Below are 22,661 nucleotides of genomic sequence, written 5' to 3'. Positions count from 1 at the left end.
CTCCTTTACAATCTTAGAATTAAGAGACACCCATTAGATTAGAACTCATAACACATTCAGAGAATTTTGTGTTTACGTTTGAGGGTTCTTTGTTTTTCGGGTTTTCGGGGTTTAGTTTTTATCTCCATCTTTTGTACTCTTCATTCTTTTGCCATTATAGTAAAATTATCTTTGCCCGTGGTTTTTTATCCTCTTTTGAGGGGTTTTTCCACGTTAAATTTGTGTGTTCATCTTCTCAATTTCTTCTACTATTTTTACTTGTTCGTTGCTTATTCGGGACGATCCTAACAAGTGGTATCAGAGCTAGTTTAACTTTCATAGATCAGCCCATTCAGAGATGGCAGCAACAATGTTTGAAATTGAGAAGTTCGATGGTGAGATAAATTTCAATCTGTGGCAAGTTCGGATGATGACAATTCTAGTTCAAAATGGCTTGAAAAAGGTTGTTACAGGGAAAAAGCCTGAGAATCTAAATCAAACAGAATGGGAAGAGCTTGATGAAAAGGCCTTGTCTGCAATTCAGTTGTGCCTCGCGAATACAGTATTGCAGGAGGTATTGATGGAGAAGACCTCATTCGCCTTGTGGAAAAGGTTAGAAACTCTTTATGCGACTAAGTCTCTGGCTAACCGTTTAGTGTTGAAACAACGTCTATTTACGTTTCGCATGAACGAAGGTGAGTTTCTTAAAGATTACATCAGTCAATTCATCACTCTTTTAAATGATTTAAAGAACGTTGAGGTTCATATTGACGATGAAGATCAAGCTATGCTGTTATTATGCTCTTTACCCTCTTCATACAAGTCTTTCAGGGAAACCCTGATTTATGGCAGAGACAAACTCTTGTTCGAAGATGTGAAGGGTCATTTGTTGAGTAGAGACAAACTCGACAATGAGTTTGGTTTGAATAGCAAAGCAGATAGGCAAGCTTCCGTTTTGGTAGCATCAAAGAAACGAGGCAAAAGGTGTCGCTATTGTAAAAAGTTAGGTCACGTCAAAGCAGATTGTTATAAACTGCGAAATAAAAAAGCTGCTGAGAGTAACGAGGAAGATGTAGCTGGTGCTAATTTGGTCGATGAATAGTGTCAACGAGCGATAATTCCAAGCTTACGTCTGAGTGGATCCTAGATTCAGGATGTTCTTTCCACATGTGTCCTAATAGAGAATGGTTCTCCACATACAGTTCAGTTGAATGTGGAGTTGTGCACATGGGAAACGATTCATATAGTAAAATAATCGGTATTGGTACTGTTAAAATTAGGATACACGATGGGACGATTAGGACACTCTCAGATGTCAGGTATGTACCTGATTTACGAAAGAATCTCATCTCCTTGAGTATTTTAGACTTGAAAGGATGCAGAATCAATATCGAGTCGAGCGACATTAAAGTATCTCGTGGAGCTCTCGTTTTGTTAAAAGGTAAAAGAACCGGCAGTCTTTATATTCTGGAAGGTTCTACAGTGACCGGTGAAATCGGACGTCCCTCGTCCGTTACGGAGTCAAAGTCAACTCATTTGAAGCGGAGGCAACTTGGTCATAGGAGGGAAAAAGGTATGACTGTTTCGTTGAAGAGAGGTTCTCTTTTGGATGCAGGTTTTGAAAAGTTAGGGCACTGTATTCGTGAAAATCAGACTAGGGTTAGTTTTGATTTGGCAGTGCACAAGTCGAAGGCTAGAAATCTTCCAGCTTCTAAGCATAGATTCGACTCAGTTAATTCCCTGCATAGTTCAAGATAGGCCCGTGGCGGGTTTTGGCAAAGATGGCATTGAAAGAATTCGTGTCAAGGTGGAGATTGTTAGAATTATGTGACCCAAATTCTAAGAGATTGCTTGCAAGTCAAGTTAAACAAAATATATTTTCTTTCTAGAAGATTTAGTATTTATTAGTATAATATATTTAGCATTTATTAGTATAGTTTATTTGACTTACTAATTTAGCCTATAAATAGGCTCCTTTACAATCTTAGAATTAAGAGACACCCATTAGATTAGAACTCATAACACATTCAGAGAATTTTGTGTTTACGTTTGAGGGTTCTTTGTTTTTTGGGTTTTCGGGGTTTAGTTTTTATCTCCATCTTTTGTACTCTTCATTCTTTTGCCATTATAGTAAAATTATCTTTGCCCGTGGTTTTTTATCCTCTTTTGAGGGGTTTTTCCACGTTAAATTTGTGTGTTCATCTTCTCAATTTCTTCTACTATTTTTACTTGTTCGTTGCTTATTCGGGACGATCCTAACAAAGGTCTTTGAATGGTGGAATTTGGTCTGCAAAACTGACGCAAAGCTGGGTCCATTCCTCCTTGAAATCTTGCTCTTTGATTAGCTGCTTGGTTAGCATCTCTAATCGTTTGTTGAAAATGTACTTCCCATGTTCTCATACAAAGATCTTGATGATGCCTCAGATAAGACTGTGATTTGCCATTGACTTTATGGCTTCATTAAGGCTTCATTTGGTTTCAGAATCAACCATGGTGAGATGGAATTTTGAAGGAATATTCTTTTTCCCTGCACTATGTTGGTGTTTGGAGAAACAATGGTGAGGTGCAGTTAAAAATTTGAACCTCACTGCCAGCCTCATTTCCAATTGGAGGTAAAAACTCCAGCTTAAACACAGTGGGCAATCAAGTTTTGTTGCAGACAAAAATGCCCATATTTTCATTTATTATTTTACAATTTTATCCTTGAAAGTTAAAGTATTTTCTTTCCCAACCTTATTTGTTTTCAGATTTGGGAAAATCTTCAGAGACGTTTTCTTTTTCATTGAGGTTAGGTTCCCTCAATTCTATGCCAGAATTTTACTTCTCCTTACTTCCTCACCAAGAACAGAGATAAATCTTTTGAATCTAAGGTAACACATCTAAGGCTTCCTTTGGATGCAGGATCAACCATGGTGAGATGGAATTTTGAAGGAATATTCTTTTTCCCTACTGTGTTGGTGTTTGGAGAAACAATGGTGAGGTGCAGTTAAAAATTTGAACCTCACTGCCAGCCTCATCTTCAACCAGAGGTAAAAGCTCCAGCTTAAACACAGTGGGCAGTCAAGTTTTGTTGCAGACAAAAATGCAGATATTTTCATTTATTATTTTACAATTTTATCCTTGAAAGTTAAAGTATTTTCTTTACCAACCTTATTTGTTTTCAGATTTGGGAAAATCTTCACAGATGTTTTCTTTTTCATTGAGGTTAGGTTCCCTCAATTCTATGCCAGAAATTTACTTCTCCTTACTTCCTTATCAAGAACAGAGATAAATCCTTTGAATCTAAGGTAACCCATCTAAATATTCTCCCAAGATTCAAACTTTTTCTATCTTTGCTTCTATAGTTCATTGATTTTAACTCAATGCTTCCACCAGTTGTTTGAATTATTATTTTATGTTTACATGATTATCATGCCTGGATCTGATTTAAAAGTTTTATTTTTTTTTATCCCAACTGAAGAGCTGGAGTTGTTCAGTTATCTATTGTATTGATTGGGTTCTTGTGATTTGATGTGTTCTACTCGATTTTATTTCATCGTTTTTAGCTTGAAAGCTAGGATCTTTGGGTGAATAGAGACTTGAATTTGAGCATTGAGCTTGGTTTTTAGATATGAAACAACATTGGATTGCTTAGACCAAAGTTCAATCTGAAATATGAAAAAGAAATTTCGCTTGAATCCGATACATGTCACACCAAAAGTGTGTTGTTGTTACTTGCGACATGAATTTAAATTGCAGGTTTTTACCATTTTTGTTTTATCGATTTGAATTTTTAATTCATCCATCAGAGTGAATTTCCTGAATCTAGATTCTTTTTTATGTAGGGTAATTGTGGGAACTAAATTTGGTGAAATTTGCTCCATTTTTTGTTTATTTTAAGATGCAAACCAATAGAGCAAATTGGAACACAAAATCGAAAATCTAACAAGCTGTTCAATCTTCCTTATTTTCTTCTTCCTGAAATGCCTTTATAAAGGATTTGGGTGTGAATATCAAATCTTCTGGAGTTGGTTCAGTTTCTTTTCTAAATTTTTATCAAGGGAAAAATGAAATATAAGGTTACAATAGGGATTGTTAGCAATCACACTTAAAGGCTGATTGCATCCACAGTATTATCATATCTTGGCCGTATAAAATATATTTTCATTGCTGTAACAAGAACTAATATTGTACAGACCAATTTTAGCCCGGGCTTAAGGCCCAACTACCCACCAAACAACCCAATAGCCCAGACTAAAAAAAACCTAAGCCCAAAAACCATCCCAATGAGCCCAATACCCAAACCAGAACCCATCTTCAGCAGAAAACAACAATCCTAACCCTAGGTGCGCCGCACCTAGGGTATCCACTTGCTTCTGCCGCACACCCACTGTCCCTTCGTCCACCTGCCCTCTGACCGGCGCCACAACCTCCACCTGCTCCACCGCTCAACCACTCCTGCAAACACGCAATAAATAGTGTAAAACAGTAGGAAAAATAGATAAAAAAAAATACATTGTAGATCAGCTATAAAGCCACGAAAAAAAACAGATCTAAGGAGGTTTTTTTTCTTTTCTTCTATTTTGTAATTTTTACCCGAAAATATAAACAAAAAAATCGAAAAGGTGATTTTTTTTATTCTCTATATTTATTTATTTTTAAGCTTTCACACATATATACATATATGTATTAAAAAGTAGTTTATTTAAAAAAAAATAAAAAAAATACCTTTTTTGAATTTCCGGCCACCGTGTACGGTGGCCGGCGCGACGGTGGCGCGGTGGGCCTACGGCCGGCGTGACGGGGGGCTTTGGAACCCTGAAAGCTGAGCTGTTGAGAGGAAAATGTAGGTTTTTTTGAATTTTTTTTTGAAGGGTCTGTTAAAATGAATTTTTTTCAGAAAAGTGGGGTTTAAATACCCAGATCAAAACGACGCCGTTTTACCCTTAAGGGTCAGGTGTCAAAACGACGCCGTTTTGCCCCTGACCCGCGCGGTGACCCGACCCAGAGGGGAGGATCCGCGTGTTTTCTTAAAAGGGGGTATTTACGCGCGCAGTCCCTCCTATTTTTCAGCGCATTACAATTAGCCCCCTGTTCTTTTTTCCTTTTATTTTAAATTTGCCATACAATTTTATGGTTGTTTCATTTCAATCCCACGTGGAATAATGCGCATATGATTAGGGATAATTGCCCAATGGTCCCCCCTCCTTTGTGGCGTGTTCGATGAGATCTCCTTCTTATCTTTGATTTTGGCGACGTAATTTTGCTTCTGTTTCGATTTGGTCCTAGGACCATGCGCTTGTATTCCCCTAGAACGAACCGTTTCATTGATGTGGGAATATTTCACTATTGGTCCCTTCTCTCTTGCGCGTCTTACCATTTAATCCTTTTTTATTTTTATTTCGAGCCCAAAGTTTAATTTCGTTTTCAATTTAATCCCATTTTTTGCTGTTTAGGTTATTTTATTTAAAATTACTTGTTCTAATATTATTAATATCATCATACAATATTATTATATTATTATTGATATTATAATCAAATATTTGTACATAATATACTTATATTCTATATGTTGTATCCTATATACGTATTAATGTATTTTGTTATTATATACATATTTTAAAACACATACATATATACATACATATCTATATTTTATAATCTACGTATATATGCATGCATTTTTATTATCTTCATATATACATACATATTTTAGAATATATATAGGCATACATTTGTCCCTTCATTATTATTTATGTACATATTTATGTATTTATCTACTTCCCTAATATATATATCATATTTTATACCTTATATTATATATGTCCTATATATACGTTTTCATTTTCATATATACATTTAATGTTAATTCATTTATTTATTTACATGCTCATTATTATTATTTACTTAAGTGCTTTAATTTTTATTCGTTTATTTATTGATTTCTTTTATTATATATTTGCCATCTTATTTATTTATCTTTTCTTATTTTGCTTGTATTATCTTATTTGCATTATCATCATTATTATTTTACATTCATTTTTTATTCGGATTTATCCAAAAATGGAAAATTTCAAAATAAAAATAACACTCGATATTTGAGATCTTTGAGAGAATCGAGCCCTAACGTATTGGGTTCCGATTTTCTTTGTTGAATCAAAATAATCGAGATTACTCTTTTAAAAATGATAAAAAGTTCGTTATCGAGAATTCAATATATTGTGTCCTAACGCATTGGATGTGACATGTTATTTTCTCGAAACGATGATTTTTCAAAATAAATGTAATATTCAATGTTTAATATTTTGATAAATTGTGCCCTAACATATTGGGTCGCGATTTCTTCATTTGATTTAAACAATTGAATATTCATTTAAACTTTATTACACGAATCTTTTCAAACTCAAGTTTTAAACGATATCGGGAATTAAAAAATGATCGTGTCCTAACTTACTGGTCGTGATCCCTTTTTTATCCAAGGTAGTTAAATGTCTTTTGAACAAGCATTTTCATTCGCGTATCGAGAATTCGAGACAATTGTGTCCTAACTTACTGGATATGATTCTCTTTCTCGAATAATGTGAAACATGTCATTTTCCTAAAAATTTTTAACTCTTTTAATACAAGGATCGTATTTTTAAATTCTTCAAAGTTTTCATTCTTTGACACTAAGACATTAAGTAATCAACTAGGTACCAATTTTGGGCGTATCGAGGGTGCTAATCCTTCCTCGTGCGTAACCGACTCCCGAACCCGTTTTTCTGAATTTCGTGGACCAAACTTGTTATTTTAATAAAATCAAACCGTTTATTAAAAACAACCCATTTTCGAGGTGATCCAATCACACCTCATAAAAAAGGATTGGTGGCGACTCCCGTTTCTTTTTTAAAACCCAAGTCAACCCCGTTTTTCAATCAAAAAAATGGTGTATACAAATATAGTCATTAATTTAGTTTTCACATTTAGCAATTTAAGTTAACATTGCATCTCCTCAAGCTTTTGATACTATTATTACATTGGACGTCACCTTTGCCTCAAACATGTAATGAACATTTCATGAGATTGAAATGGCATGTTCTGCCTGTTTTTTTTTCCATGCTTATGGTAAGTTATCTAACAAGTGGTTTTGCAAGTTTATCAGTCAGATACTGCAAGTGTAAAAGTCCCAGAACTTGATTTAGAGCTAGCTAGTGGCACACTTGGTGGGGTTGTTACAACGGTTGAAGGTTTGACTACCAAAATTAGTGAAAGTGAGTACTTTATTACTCATTTAGTTTTTCCATGTGAAACTCTGTTTGATTGTTGATTTTGTTATTTATAGTTATTTTTCCTTCCTTGTTTCTTTTCTAAAGTATTGAAAAGTCTAAATCAATCCTAATAAAGCATTTATGGAGACTCAATTTTCTTTGAATTAGTATTTCATGATATGCTAACAAAACATGTTTATGGTAAATTATTATTTTACTATTTTAGCCTTAGATGTTAAACTAATTTCTTTTCCAATCTTATTTGTTTTCAGATTTGGGAACAAAACAGCCATATCTCCCCTCGTTTTCGCTAGTTTCTTCCATCGTTGTTGCTGTTTTCAGATAGTTTCAGCCTCTGGTTGAGATAGTTTCAGCCGACGAGGTTCGACCAGTGACACCGCAATCAAGGTGAGATGGTTTGCTGTCACTCACTGTTATTATTGTTGTTATTGTTATTGCTTTTCTTTTGAGTAGTCTGGTTCTCTTAAACAGAATTCAAACAAATCATACAAGTCAACAGATTATTGGGTTCTTGAAACTGATATTCCCTTGCAATCAAGTACTCAACATACACACATACATAATATTAATTGTAATAAAAAGACTAAGGTGTCATTTTCATGTAACATAGAAAGCGGAAATCCATAGATTTTACAATACATACATAGCCTAATCCTAAGTTGTAAAACCATCTTAATAGTTTGATGAACCAAGTAAAACAGAACTAAGGTTGTGGTTGGGGAGGAGGGCCCTGGCTCTTTATTACAGAACTAAGGTTGCTGAACCAAGTAAAACAGAACTAGTTCTGGGGTTAGTATTAGGCCCTGGCTCTTTATAATCCATGATTTCAATCATCTCCCTTGCTCTCTCTGCACATTCCTCCTTCCCATACATTTATGGAAAAAGAAAAGAAAAAGAAAACCCAATTTTAGCTCCTGAAATTGAAAATAAAAGACTACATAAAATCAAAGGAAATAGAGAAAAATCAACCTCCAATTGAACGTTGTATTCTCGAAACTCAACATTATTCTCCATCCATTTCCTACTCAATCCTAAGCATCGAAAAACAAAACAAAGTGTATATATATAGATAATGTTAACTCCAAAATTGGGTTGAAAAGAACTGCATGACAAAAAAGATAATGCTTTAAATTTATATTCTTGACCATCCTACAGGCGTTGCTTAAATCATTGTGAAACACTGTACTTCGAGGAACCATATCTAGTAAATCAAATTAAGTGATGTTCGTACCCTTGAGTTCTAAAATTTCCACAATCCCGTTACTGAGGTGATCTCAAACAATTCAAACACATGGCTATGGTTTTTTTCCAATAGACATGTTCTTGTCCAAAAATATAACACCTGATTTGGTTGAAAACATATCAATTTCATAGATTACATGACAATAGAGCAGTTTAGATATCACTCTCATCTAACCATGCTTGTAATCATTTGAGAAATGTATAAGCCATAAAACATTTCAATGCTGCCTAAAAAACTACGGTTAAAGTTTTTCAAAGAAAATAAACTCTGATAAAGTATTTCAAAATTTACCGAGTCATTCATCTCTTCGACACAAAAACATGAACTAAAAGAAAAAGGTGAAAAAAGTAAAGTAAAATCTAAAAGCATATTGATTCATGAACCATACCTTGACTTCATCATAGAGCTTCTTTTCCTACATACACAGTTTCCTTAGAGTAGAAGACAGGTTCTGTGAACTCACAATCTCATCATTATCCATAGAACTAAACTTATCTTTTAGGGGTGTGTAAAATTTGGGTAAAACCAAATTTTTTCAGTCGGGGGTCGGTTAATTATTTTTTGATTTTTCAATTAACGGTTAATTCGATTCGAAACTGGTCGGTTAACCGAATTTTTTCGGTTTAACCCAAAAAAGTAATAAATAAAATTATAATATATAAATAGGCCCACTATTCACCTAAACTCAATCCAAACCCAAGTATTCAATTCAATCCAATTACCCAATCTAATTACCCAACTCAACCCAATCATAAAAATTACAAATAATTTAATAAATAAAAATAAAATTCTAAAACTAAAACTAAAGTATAAAAGTCTAAAAATAATTTAATTATGTATGATTCAATTAGGTTAATTCGGGTAATTCGGGTAATTCGGTTAATTCGGGTAATTCGGTTAATTCGGGTAATTTGGTTAATTTGGTTAATTCGGTTAATTTTTAACCAAAAATAAAAAATATATAATTTTCGGTTAATTCGGTTAACCGACCGAATTAACAGAAAAAATTTCGGTTCGATTAATTTTTTTTAAAAAATTTCGGTTCGGTTAACGGTTAAAAATTTTGAAAGGTCGGTTAATTCAGTTAATGCTATTTCGTGTCGGTTAACCGAAAGAACACCCCTATTATCTTTTGACAGTAAGGGCTCTGTTTTCCATGAATTTGAAGTAATCATATGAAATACCTTTGTAGTACCTGAAAGAATTGCGGAAACCATATGTAATCGAAATTTCAAACCCATGGTCAGCTAAGGGAATGTTTAAAACTATACCTTGATAAACAGATTTTTTAAGATGATAGCGAAATTTTCCAGTGTCAAGCATATTTAAAACTCCATTTCCGGACTCCGAAACTTTCTCAAATAGGACCTGCAATTCTTTGATTACCTTAGAAGCACTTTGTTTACCGCTTCGATTTTTGGGTTCATTTATGTCAGCCTTCTTTTGAACCTTGTCAATATGTGATGAATCTGCTTTCTTCCCATTCTCTGCATCATTGTTCTTAACTGGAACAGCTATTCCCCTCGGATTTTCTCTTTTTTCTTTAGTACAATTTGCACTAGATTTCTCATCTCCATGAACTAGCTTTACTACTTGTGCTTCAAGATGTTTATGAACTCCCCCTTTGTCCTTTACTTCTTTGCTCGAAAAATAAGGCAACTCGTATCTCTCGTAAATTTCATCAAAAAAGTTCAAGTAATCCCAAGTCGCACTCCTCGGAGCCAGAGGTGGAGGTGTTTTCCAGCCTGAGCCACTGATTTCTCTGCTTTGATTCGTATTATGGTAATCATGATTAGGCAAAGGATACGATGTTAGGATCCCCTGATTAATTAACTTTTTCTTCTAATTATAAGAAAATGGTCAAATCCCATTTTTGGTTATCTCTCATGTACCTAAATTTGAGATAATCTCTATATTTTAATTTCTATCATGATTTGCTTCATAAAAATAATATTATTGTTAATTATTTCAATTAAACTATTTACATGATTTTTTAAAATACTATTATAATAAAAACTTACTTTGGCATGCTAAATTAGAACAAGTGTTCTTAAAAATCCATGTCAATTACTAAAATAATTGTGTTAATTATTTGGACTAATAAATAACAAGACTTCCTCTTCTTCTTTTTTTCTTGTTTCATTATATAATAATGGTTAAATTTTAGTTTGATCCTTCTGTTATGTTCACATTTAGGAGTTAATATTTATATTTTAATTTGACATAATTTGATCATATACTTTTACAATAACATTAGTCTAAATACTTAACATTAATCAAAATGCCTTTATTCATTTTGAAATGATAGTCATAATCAATTATCCTTTCTATATCCTCATTATTGTTTACCATGGATCTTTGAGAATTTTTTTGTAACAACCAGGTTTTGACCCTAATCGGAACAATGGTTTTGGGACCACAAATCCAAGTCTAAAAAATATTTTAATATTATTTTATGTGTTTATTATGTGTGAATTTACTTGTGTGAAAATTTCGTGTGAAAATTTTATCGTTTGTGTGCTCGATTTTATAAAAGGACTTAATCGCGTAAAATGCAAAAGTGGCTAGCAATTTGTTAAAGTGCTATATTGCCATGGATTTTATAATGTGGGGTCCTTATGTTGATATTATACCATTGAAATTTTCAGTGGACTTTTATGGACATGGTTAGTTAATTATTAAAGTAAAAATCATTAAGGTTAGTTTTGTAAATTAGTTAAATATGTTAATATAATAAAACATAAAATAAAAGCCATGCATGTTATTCATTTTTTTGGCCGAATGTGAGAAGAAAAGAAAGTCATTTACCTTGTTAAGGGTTCGGCACTTTCAAGTTTGGATTAAGGTATGGATTTAGTTCGGTTTTTGATAATTTTTATGTTTTTGAGATCGTTGCTTTGAATACTTCAAAACCCATGTCTTAATTTTGTGAATTATTGATGATTTTGAAATGTGCCATTGATGAATGCTTGAACATTGTGATAGTTGATGATGAAAAATGAAAGAAATGTGATAGATTAACATATTTTGTCTTTGAATTTTTAGTGAATTTGAGAAATTAGAGCTAAATTGTGAAAATGAATTCTTGAGGGATTAAAATGTGAAATAAATGAAATGTGTGGACTTGTATGAAGACAAGGAATATTCGGCCCCAGCTTAGTGTGGGCAAATTTTGTGTGTTTTGTGCAAAAATGATTAAATTGCAAAAAGTGTAAAATGTTAGGGGCAAAATGGTAATTTGCCCATTTATGTATTTTTGGAATTAATTGAATGTTTTGATGAATAAAAAGGTTAAATTTGATTATGTTTAGATCAAGAAACGAAGAAAACGGATTTGGATCGGGGGAAAACGAAAGTAATTGAATAGTCGATCTTGTCCGCTGATATCTGAGGTAAGTCTAATAGCAAATAAACATCATTACATTAGTATATATATGTTCTATAAGCAAAAATATAATGGTATGAATTTTATAAAAATGTTAGCCGAATGTATATATATGTTTTGAATTTTATAAGTTAAAATAAAATGTATGAATTGTATATATATATATATATGTGTTAGTCAATGTATATTTGAGTTTTATAAGTTAAAATAAATTACAGAAATTCTATATATATTTAGCCGAATATATATATGTTGGGTTTTGTAAGTTGAATGAAATTTAATGAATTACATATATGTTAGCTGAATGTATATATATGTTTTGAATTTTATAAGTTAAAATAAAATGTATGAATTGTATATATATGTGTGTGTGTGTGTTAGTCAATGTATATTTGAGTTTATAAGATAAAATAAATTGCATAAATTCTATATATATTTAGCCGAATATATATATGCTGAGTTTTGTAAGTTGAATGAAATTTAATGAATTACATATATGTTAGCCGAATGTATGTATTGAAATTGATAGGTTGAAATTAATCATATGAATTATATGTATGTTAGCCAATGTATGCTTTGAGTTCTATAATTTGAAGCTTATTGTATAAAATATATATATAATAATCGAATGCATGTATTGAGTTCTATGAGCCGAATTTAATGATATGAACTATAGATATGTTATTCGAATGTATGTTTGCTACGAAGATTGGAATATAATTCAATTTTTGCTGAGATACGATTATTGAAAAGATTTATATGAGATATAAAGAATATCTAGATTTTCTTATAAAGAATTTTGTGAAAGACCAATTTCATATCCGTGGTATTCAGGCTCGATGCCTAGCAGGTTTAATACCGGTGAATTATTTCAGACTTTATGTCTAGCAGGCTTAATGCCGGTGAATTATTTCAGACTTTATGTCTACCAGGCTTAATGCCGGTGAATTATTTCAGACTTTATGTCTAGTAGGCTTAAGGCCGGTGAAATGATTCGGACTTTAAGTCCAGCAGGCTAAGTGCCGGTGATCTGAATCAGGTTATAAACCTAGCAGGCTAAGTGCCGGTGATCTGAATCAGGCTATAAGCCTAGCAGGCTAAGTGCCGGTGAATATGTTAAATTAAGTGATTATATGCATTTGATATATATAAATATATAATGATTTTGGGTTATGTATAATGGATAAGTATATGAACATTTATTTATATGTATTTGATGAGCATATAATGTTTGGATCTATGTGTTTACTGAATAGGCACATTTATTTGTTGTTATGAAAATTGTTGAATATACATGTATGCATTCGGCACATGTGGGTTAGAAGTATAAATGTGCATTTGGTTCATGTAGTTGATAAATAAAAATATAAGCTTTTGACATATGTATTTGAAAGATCTTAGATATGCATTCGATGAAATGCAAATGATAAGTATATTAGAAATTAGTATATGCAATTAATGATTATGTCAGTAACTTGATTATAAGCATATAATGTTTATACATATGTTTGTTTATATGTATTTTAAATATGCTATAAACTTACTAAGCTATAAAAGCTTACTTTGATTGTTTTTGTCAATTTTTTTATAGATAAAAACCAAGCTGTAGACTCGGGGATCGTTAGCGAAGATCATCACTCTATCTACTATCTCGGTATTAAAACGTTTAAATTTTAACTTATGGCATGTATAGGCTAAATAATATTTTGGGAGTCGTACTTTAATGTACTGTATATATATAATTAATAGCCATATGAAACTAGCTTATTTTTCTTATGGTTTAACTGAACTGAAATGTTATGTTTTGTTATAAAAGATTAAAGTAAAAATTTATAATTATACTTACTTCATATTTTACTAATTTAACATAAATGTAAAATTCTTGAATTCTACTGAATATCTGTGTTAAGTTGCGTTTTATCTTGTAACGCTTTGTAACCCTAATTTATCGACATATACGGGTTAGGAGTGTTACATTTATTGGTATCAAAGCTACGGTTTAGTCGATTCTAGGACTAACGTAGCGTGTATGTGTCTAGCTATACATGGTATAATTTATACTGAGATAGTGCGATGACTTCTGACATCTAAAAATGTGTTTTTGTATAGTAATGGATCCCGATCGAGCTGTAGCTGATGATGTTGAGAGTATAGCGCCTGCTCCCATGCAAGGGACAGAGCCGGTAGATTCTAGACCAACTTCGAGTAACCAGGAGGGAGAGGCTAAACAAGCCTTCTACCAAATGATGAATGACTGGTTTTCTCAATATATCCGGACAAATCCGGCTGGTCAACAACCTCCGACCCCGATTAACCCACTTTCGATGCCTGTGGTACCTCCGACCATCGATCCTATGAGATTGAATAAACCTCTTGTTGATAAAATAAGAAAATACGGAGCTGAAGAATTTAGGGCCACAACTAGTGATGATACTGAACGGGCTGAATTTTGACTCGATAATACCATTCGTGTCTTCGATGAATTATCCTGTACACCTGATGAGTGCCTGAAATGTGCTATATCCTTGTTACGGGATTCAGCGTACTATTGGTGGAACACTCTAGTTTCGGTTGTTCTGAAAGAGCGTGCCACTTGGGATTTCTTTCAGACAGAATTTCGTAAAAAGTATATTAGTTAGCGATTCATTGATCAGAAACGCAAAGAATTTATCGAGCTAAAGCAAGGTCGTATGACCGTATCTGATTATGAGCGTGAGTTTGTAAGACTCAGCCGATATGCCCGAAAGTGTGTCGCGACCGAGACTACTATGTGTAAAAGATTCGAGGAAGGGTTGAATGAAGACATAAAATTGCTTGTCAGCATACTCGAAATAAAAGAGTTCGTAGTACTCGTCGAGCGAGCTTGCAAGACTGAAGAACTCAGCAAAGAGAAAAGAAAAGCCGATTTTGAAGCTAGTGATTTTCGAAAGAGATCAGTGAGTAAAACTTTTCAGACGACAACAAAAAAATTCAGAGATGTTAGTAGCCGATCTAAGGCTATTGCCAGGCTTTCTATACGAGATCGACCCCCTGTGAGTTCACGAGCTACTTCAGTTGCTAGTATGGGTAATGTTCGACAAAATAGATCAGAGTGCAAGCATTGTGGTAAATGGCATCCAGGAGATTGCAGATTTCATGATCGGTCTTGCTTTAAGTGTGGATCAAAGGATCATTTTATTCGAGATTGTCCGATGGTGGTCGAGCAAAATACTGTACAAAGTACCAGACCAAATAATGTGTCAGTACGAGGTAGACCACTCAGGCATACGGGTAATGTTAGTGGTAGTCAGAGAGGGACAAAGGACATGACAGTTCGATCTGAGGCTCGTGCACCTGCCAGAGCATATGCCATTCGCACACGTGAGGAGGCTTCATCCCCAGACGTCATTACTGGTACTTTCACTCTCTATGATACTAATGTTATTGCACTGATTGATCCTGGTTCGACTCATTCATATGTGTGTGAAACTTTAGTATTCAGTAAGACTTTGCCTGTTGAGTCTACTGAATTTGTGATTAGAGTATCAAACCCCTGGGCCGGTGTGTGTTGGTTGACAAAGTGTGTAAGAATTGTCTGTTGATGATTCGAGATTTGTGTTTTATGGCTGATTTAATGTTGTTGCCATTTGATGAGTTCGATATAATTTTGGGTATGGACTGGTTGACTTTACACGATGCTGTGGTTAACTGCAAAAGGAAGACTATTGATTTAAGGTGCTTGAATGATGAGATTATTCGGATTGAATCTAATGATCTAAATGGTTTATCGGCAGTGATATCCTCTATGTTGGCTCAGAAGTATGTGAGAAAAGGTTGTGAAGCTTATCTTGCATATGTTCTTGATAGTAAAGTGATAGAAAAGAAGATTGAATCAGTACCTGTTGTATGTGAGTATCCAGATGTGTTCCCTGAAGAATTACCGGGTCTACCACCTATTCGAGAAGTAGAGTTTGGTATAGAGTTAGTACCGGGGATAACTCCAATTTCGATAGCTCCGTACCGTATGGCACCGATCGAATTAAAAGAATTGAAAGCACTGTTGCAAGAGTTGACTGATAAAGGTTTTGCACGACCGAGTTTCTCTCCTTGGGTGGCACCAGTTCTATTTGTGAGAAAGAAAGATGGAACGATGAGAATGTGCATTGATTATCGACAGCTTAATAAGGTGACTATAAAGAATAAATATTCGTTACCACGGATTGATGATTTGTTCGATCAGTTGAAAGGGACTACTGTGTTCTCGAAGATAGATTTGAGATCAGACTACTATCAGTTGCGAGTTAAAGACTCTGATGTGCCAAAGACTGCCTTCCGAACGAGGTACGGACATTATGAGTTTCTTGTTATGCCTTTTGGACTTACTAATGCACCTGCTGTTTACATGGATTTGATGAATCGGATCTTTAGACAGTATTTACATCAGTTTGTAGTAGTATTCATAGATGATATTCTGATCTACTTCCGTGATGAGGCAAGCATGTCGAACATTTGAGGCTTGTGTTACAGGCTTTACGAGATAAATAGTTGTATGCAAAATTTAGTAAATGTGAGTTTTGATTGCGTGAAGTCAGTTTCTTGGGCCATGTTATATCGGCATCAGGTATTCGGGTTGTTTCGAGCAAGATTTCGGCTATACTTGATTGGAAACCTCCGAGAAATGTTTCGGAAGTTCGAAGTTTTCTGGGACTTGCGGGTTATTATAGACGGTTCCTAAAAGGATTCTCTATGATTGCAACCCCGATGACAAAGCTATTACAGAAAGACGTTAAGTTTGAGTGGTCAGAAAAGTGCCAGAAAAGTATCGATCAGTTGAAAGCTCTTTTGACCGAAGCTCCAGTCTTAGTTCAGCCCGAATCGGGTAAAGAGTTTGTTATCTATAGTGTTGCATCTTTAAATGGTTTGGGCTGTGTTTTAATGTAGGAAGGCAAAGTTGTAGCTTATGCCTCGAGACAGTTAAAGCCGCATGAAAAGAACTATCCGACGCATGATCTGGAATTGGCCGCTATTGTATTTGCGTTCAAAATATGGCGTCACTATCTGTTTGGTGAAAAATGACATGTTTATTCCGATCACAAAAGCCTAAAATATTTGATGACTCAGAAAGATCTGAATTTGAGACAGCGCCGATGGTTAGAATTGCTGAAAGCTTACGAGCTTGTGATTGACTATTACCCGGGAAAGGCTAATGTTGTTGTTGATGCCCTAAGTCAAAAATCACTGTTTGCTTTGCGTGCAATGAACACACATATGGCTATGTCTGATGATGGTGCGATAGTAGCTGAGTTGAAAGCAAAACCTTTATTTATTCAACAGATTTGTGAAGCTCAGAAAGTCGATAATGATTTAATTGCAAAACGAGCTCAGTGTGACTTAAATGTTGATTCGGAGTTTTTAGTTGATGCTGAGGATTGTTTGAGATTCAGAAATCGATTATGTGTTCCGAAAAATTCAAAGTTAATTCAAATGATTTTGAATGAAGCTCATAATAGTCGATCTTCTGTTCATCCGGGTAGCACGAAAATGTATAACGATCTAAAACAACACTATTGGTGGCATGGTATGAAACGAGACATTTCTAACTTTGTTTCGAAATGTTTAATATGTCAACAAGTAAAAGCCGAGCATCAGGTACCTTCTGGGTTACTTCAGCCGATCATGATACCTGAATGGAAATGGGACAGAGTTACTATGGATTTTGTATCCGATTTACCGTTGACATCAAGCAAGAAAGATGCAATTTGGGTTGTTGTTGATAGATTGACAAAATCGGCTCACTTTGTTCCGGTTCGTATCGATTATTCACTTGATAAACTTGCTGAATTATACATTTATCAGATTGTGAGATTGCACGGAGTACCTATTTCTATTGTTTCAGACAGAGACCCGAGATTCACATCGCGATTTTGGGAGAAACTACAAGATGCTTTAGGTACGAAACTACATTTTAGCACAACTTTTCACCCGCAAACAGAAGGTCAATTTGAACGAATCATTCAGATACTTGAGGATATGTTGAGATGTTGCATTCTCAAGTTTGAAGGTACGTGGGAACGACACTTACCTTTGATTGAATTTGTTTATAATAATAGCTTTCAATCTAGTATCAAAATGGCGCCTTACGAGGCTTTGTACGGTCGTAAATGTCGTACACCATTGTATTTGACCGAGCTCAGTGAAAATAAGATACACGGGGTTGATTTGATTAAAGAGACTGAACAGAAAGTGAAAGTGATTCGGGATAGTCTGAAATCAGCATCGGACCGTCAGAAATCTTATGCAGATTTGAAAAGAAAGAATATAGAATTTCAGATTGGGGATAAAGTGTTTTTGAAAGTCTTACCATGGAAGAAAATACTCAGATTAGGTCGTAAAGGCAAATTGAGTCCGAGATTCATTGGACCGTATAAGATTATAGAGCGTGTTGGACCGGTTGCTTATAGATTGATGTTACCGCCTGAGTTAGAAAAGATTCACAATGTATTTCATGTTTCGATGCTCCGTAGATACCGATCTGATCCTTCACATGTGATTAGTCCGACGGAGATTGAAATTAACTCTGATATGTCATATGAAGAAGAACCGATTAGCATTCTGGCTCGTGAGATCAAAGAATTATGGAATAAGAAAATTCCGTTAGTTAAAGTATTGTGGCATAAACACGGGGTTGAAGAAGCAACTTGGGAGTCAAAAGATACAATGAAAGAGCGTTATCCAAACCTATTCACCGGTAAGATTTTTGGGGACGAAAATCCTTAAAGGGGGGAGAGTTGTAACAACCCGATTTTGACCCTAACCGGAACAGTGGTTTCGGGACCACAAATTCGAGTCTAAAAAATATTTTAATATTATTTTATGTGTTTATTATGTGTGAATTTACTTGTGTGAAAATTTCGTGTGAAAATTTTATCGTTTGTGTGCTCGATTTTATAAAAGGACTTAATCGCGTAAAATGCAAAAGTGGCTAGCAATTTGTTAAAGTGCTATATTGCCATGGATTTTATAATGTGGGGTCCTTATGTTGATATTATACCATTGAAATTTTCAGTGGACTTTTATGGACATGGTTAGTTAATTATTAAAGTAAAAATCATTAAGGTTAGTTTTGTAAATTAGTTAAATATGTTAATATAATAAAACATAAAATAAAAGCCATGCATGTTATTCATTTTTTTGGCCGAATGTGAGAAGAAAAGAAAGTCATTTACCTTGTTAAGGGTTCGGCACTTTCAAGTTTGGATTAAGGTATGGATTTAGTTCAGTTTTTGATAATTTTTATGTTTTTGAGATCGTTGCTTTGAATACTTCAAAACCCATGTCTTAATTTTGTGAATTATTGATGATTTTGAAATTGCCATTGATGAATGCTTGAACATTGTGATAGTTGATGATGAAAAATGAAAGAAATGTGATAGATTAATATATTTTGTCTTTGAATTTTTAGTGAATTTGAAAAATTAGAGCTAAATTGTGAAAATGAATTCTTGAGGGATTAAAATGTGAAATAAATGAAATGTGTGGACTTGTATGAAGACAAGGAATATTCGGCCCTAGCTTAGTGTGGGCAAATTTTGTGTGTTTTGTGTTTTGTGCAAAAAGGATTAAATTGCAAAAAGTGTAAAATGTTAGGGGCAAAATGGTAATTTTCCCATTTATGTATTTTTGGAATTAATTGAATGTTTTGATGAATAAAAAGGTTAAATTTGATTATGTTTAGATCAAGAAACGAAGAAAACGGATTTGGATCGGGGGAAAACGAAAGTAATTGAATAGTCGATCTTGTCCGCTGATATCCGAGGTAAGTCTAATAGCAAATAAACATCATTACATTAGTATATATATGTTCTATAAGCAAAAATATAATGGTATGAATTTTATAAAATTGTTAGCCGAATGTATATATATGTTTTGAATTTTATAAGTTAAAATAAAATGTATGAATTGTATATATATATGTGTTAGTCAATGTATATTTGAGTTTTATAAGTTAAAATAAATTACAGAAATTCTATATATATTTAGCCGAATATATATATGTTGGGTTTTGTAAGTTGAATGAAATTTAATGAATTACATATATGTTAGCTGAATGTATATATATGTTTTGAATTTTATAAGTTAAAATAAAATGTATGAATTGTATATATATATGTGTGTGTTAGTCAATGTATATTTGAGTTTATAAGATAAAATAAATTGCATAAATTCTATATATATTTAGCCGAATATATATATGCTGAGTTTTGTAAGTTGAATGAAATTTAATGAATTACATATATGTTAGCCGAATGTATGTATTGAAATTGATAGGTTGAAATTAATCATATGAATTATATGTATGTTAGCCAATGTATGCTTTGAGTTCTATAATTTGAAGCTTATTGTATAAAAAATATATATATAATAATCGAATGCATGTATTGAGTTCTATGAGCCTAATTTAATGATATGAACTATAGATATGTTATTCGAATGTATGTTTGCTACGAAGATTGGAATATAATTCAATTTTTGCTAAGATACGATTATTGAAAAGATTTATATGAGATATAAAGAATATCTAGATTTTCTTATAAAGAATTTTGTGAAAGACCAATTTCATATTCGTGGTATTCAGGCTCGATGCCTAGCAGGTTTAATACCGATGAATTATTTCAGACTTTATGTCTAGCAGGCTTAATGCCGGTGAATTATTTCAAACTTTATGTCTACCAGGCTTAATGTCGGTGAATTATTTCAGACTTTATGTCTAGCAGGCTTAAGGCCGGTGAAATGATTCGGACTTTAAGTCCAGCAGGCTAAGTGCCGGTGATCTGAATCAGGTTATAAACCTAGCAGGCTAAGTGCCGGTGATCTGAATCAGGCTATAAGCCTAGCAGGCTAAGTGCCGGTGAATATGTTAAATTAAGTGATTATATGCATTTGATATATATAAATATATAATGATTTTGGGTTATATATAATGGATAAGTATATGAACATTTATTTATATGTATTTGATGAGCATATAATGTTTGGATCTATGTGTTTACTGAATAGGCACATTTATTTGTTGTTATGAAAATTGTTGAATATACATGTATGCATTCGGCACATGTGGGTTAGAAGTATAAATGTGCATTTGGTTCATGTAGTTGATAAATAAAAATATAAGCTTTTGACATATGTATTTGAAAGATCTTAGATATGCATTCGATGAAATGCAAATGATAAGTATATTAGAAATTAGTATATGCAATTAATGATTATGTCAGTAACTTGATTATAAGCATATAATGTTTATACATATGTTTGTTTATATGTATTTTAAATATGCTATAAACTTACTAAGCTATAAAAGCTTACTTTGATTGTTTTTGTCCATTTTTTTTATAGATAAAAACCAAGCTGCAGACTCGGGGATCGTTAGCGAAGATCATCACTTTATCTGCTATCTCGGTATTAAAATGTTTAAATTTTAACTTATGGCATGTATAGGCTAAATAATATTTTGGGAGTCGTACTTTAATGTACTGTATATATATAATTAATAGCCATAAGAAACTAGCTTATTTTTCTTATGGTTTAACTGAACTGAAATGTTATGTTTTGTTATAAAAGATTAAAGTAAAAATTTATAATTATACTTACTTCATATTTTACTAATTTAACATAAATGTAAAATTCTTGAATTCTACTGAATGTCTGTGTTAAGTTACGTTTTATCTTGTAACGCTTTGTAACCCTAATTTATCAACGTATACGGGTTAGGAGTGCTACATTTTTCTTTAGTGTTCATCTTATGGCTTTCATCCATTCGTGATGTATTATTCTTATTTTTTATGAAACTATATTATTATATCTAATTATATATTTATGGTTTTATGTCTGTTGACATTTAAAATCAAAATAATAATAGATGGTAAAGACACAAAATTTTGTGGAGGGAGATAGTACCTTAGCAACAAAAGCTGTTTGGGATGATGAGTTGACGTTGATATTTTGTGAACTTTGCGTGAATGAAGTCAATGCTGGCAATAGACCGACAACTCATCTAAACTCAAAAGGATGGGAAAATGTCATTGCTCTTTTTCAAGCAAAAACACAAAAAAATTATGGAAAACTTCAATTGAAAAATAAGTGGGATACATTAAAAAAGGGATGGAGGTTATGGAGGGAGTTGGTTAAGGAATCTACGGGTATTGGATGGTGTCCATCTAAAAAGACGGTTGATGCTACCGAAGAATGGTGGGCTGAAAAAATACAGGTTAGCGTTAACTTTATCATTATTTTAATGCATAAAGTTTATTGAAATTAATAATTTACAATTATAAAAATCTTAGTATAACATTTAACGTTTAACATATTATGTAGGAAAATCCTAATTTTAAAGGATTTAAGAAGAAAGGAATTGAACCACAATTGAATGAGTTAATGTGGCAAATGTTTGGTGGCATTGTAGCCACTGGAAAGAACGCATGGGCACCTTCGTCTGGTGTTCTTCCAAGTGGGGTTCCAATGGGAGATGATGCACCTAATGAGGGATTTTGTGATTCAGATGAACATAGTAACAAGAATGAAAGTATTCCTCCTAATGAGGTACCATCAAACCCTTCTCATGAAATTCCTAATCGAAGAAAGCAAACACTTGGGGCTGTACACGGTAAAGGAAAAAAATCAAGTTAAAGTAAAAAATCATCAAGAAATACATTAACTACTCAGATTGAGAAATTGTGTGAGAGTATGGCTAGTCCAAGGAAGTCAGTGAATGAAATTATTTTTCCTCATTCTCAATATACTATTTCAAATGCAATGGATGCTTTGAGTGCTT

The 22,661-nt window shown here is 33.3% G+C and overlaps 1 protein-coding gene and 1 long non-coding RNA gene across 2 annotated transcripts; one reads left to right on the top strand and one right to left on the bottom strand.

Annotated features, from left to right (window-relative positions):
• Positions 1-7,760: 7,760 nt before the first annotated feature.
• Positions 7,761-8,978, bottom strand: LOC107911283 (uncharacterized). Its single transcript, XR_001687825.2, has 3 exons — positions 8,858-8,978; positions 8,196-8,257; positions 7,761-8,087 (listed from the first exon to the last, which is right to left on the bottom strand). It is a non-coding gene; the product is annotated as an uncharacterized lncRNA (long non-coding RNA).
• A 12,771-nt stretch (positions 8,979-21,749) lies between these two features.
• On the top strand, positions 21,750-22,516 carry LOC121223143 (L10-interacting MYB domain-containing protein-like). Its single transcript, XM_041104224.1, has 2 exons — positions 21,750-22,097; positions 22,205-22,516. The coding sequence occupies exons 1-2, from the start codon at positions 21,750-21,752 to the stop codon at positions 22,514-22,516; spliced, it is 660 nt and encodes a 219-aa protein (XP_040960158.1).
• The last annotated feature ends 145 nt before the right edge of the window (positions 22,517-22,661 follow it).

The sequence above is a fragment of the Gossypium hirsutum genome, chromosome D11, assembly GCF_007990345.1.
Source record: "Gossypium hirsutum isolate 1008001.06 chromosome D11, Gossypium_hirsutum_v2.1, whole genome shotgun sequence".
In the NCBI taxonomy this organism is placed as follows: Eukaryota; Viridiplantae; Streptophyta; class Magnoliopsida; order Malvales; family Malvaceae; genus Gossypium; species Gossypium hirsutum.
The sequence above is the reverse complement of the archived record's forward strand: the minus strand, read 5'-3'. Positions and strand labels throughout refer to the sequence as shown.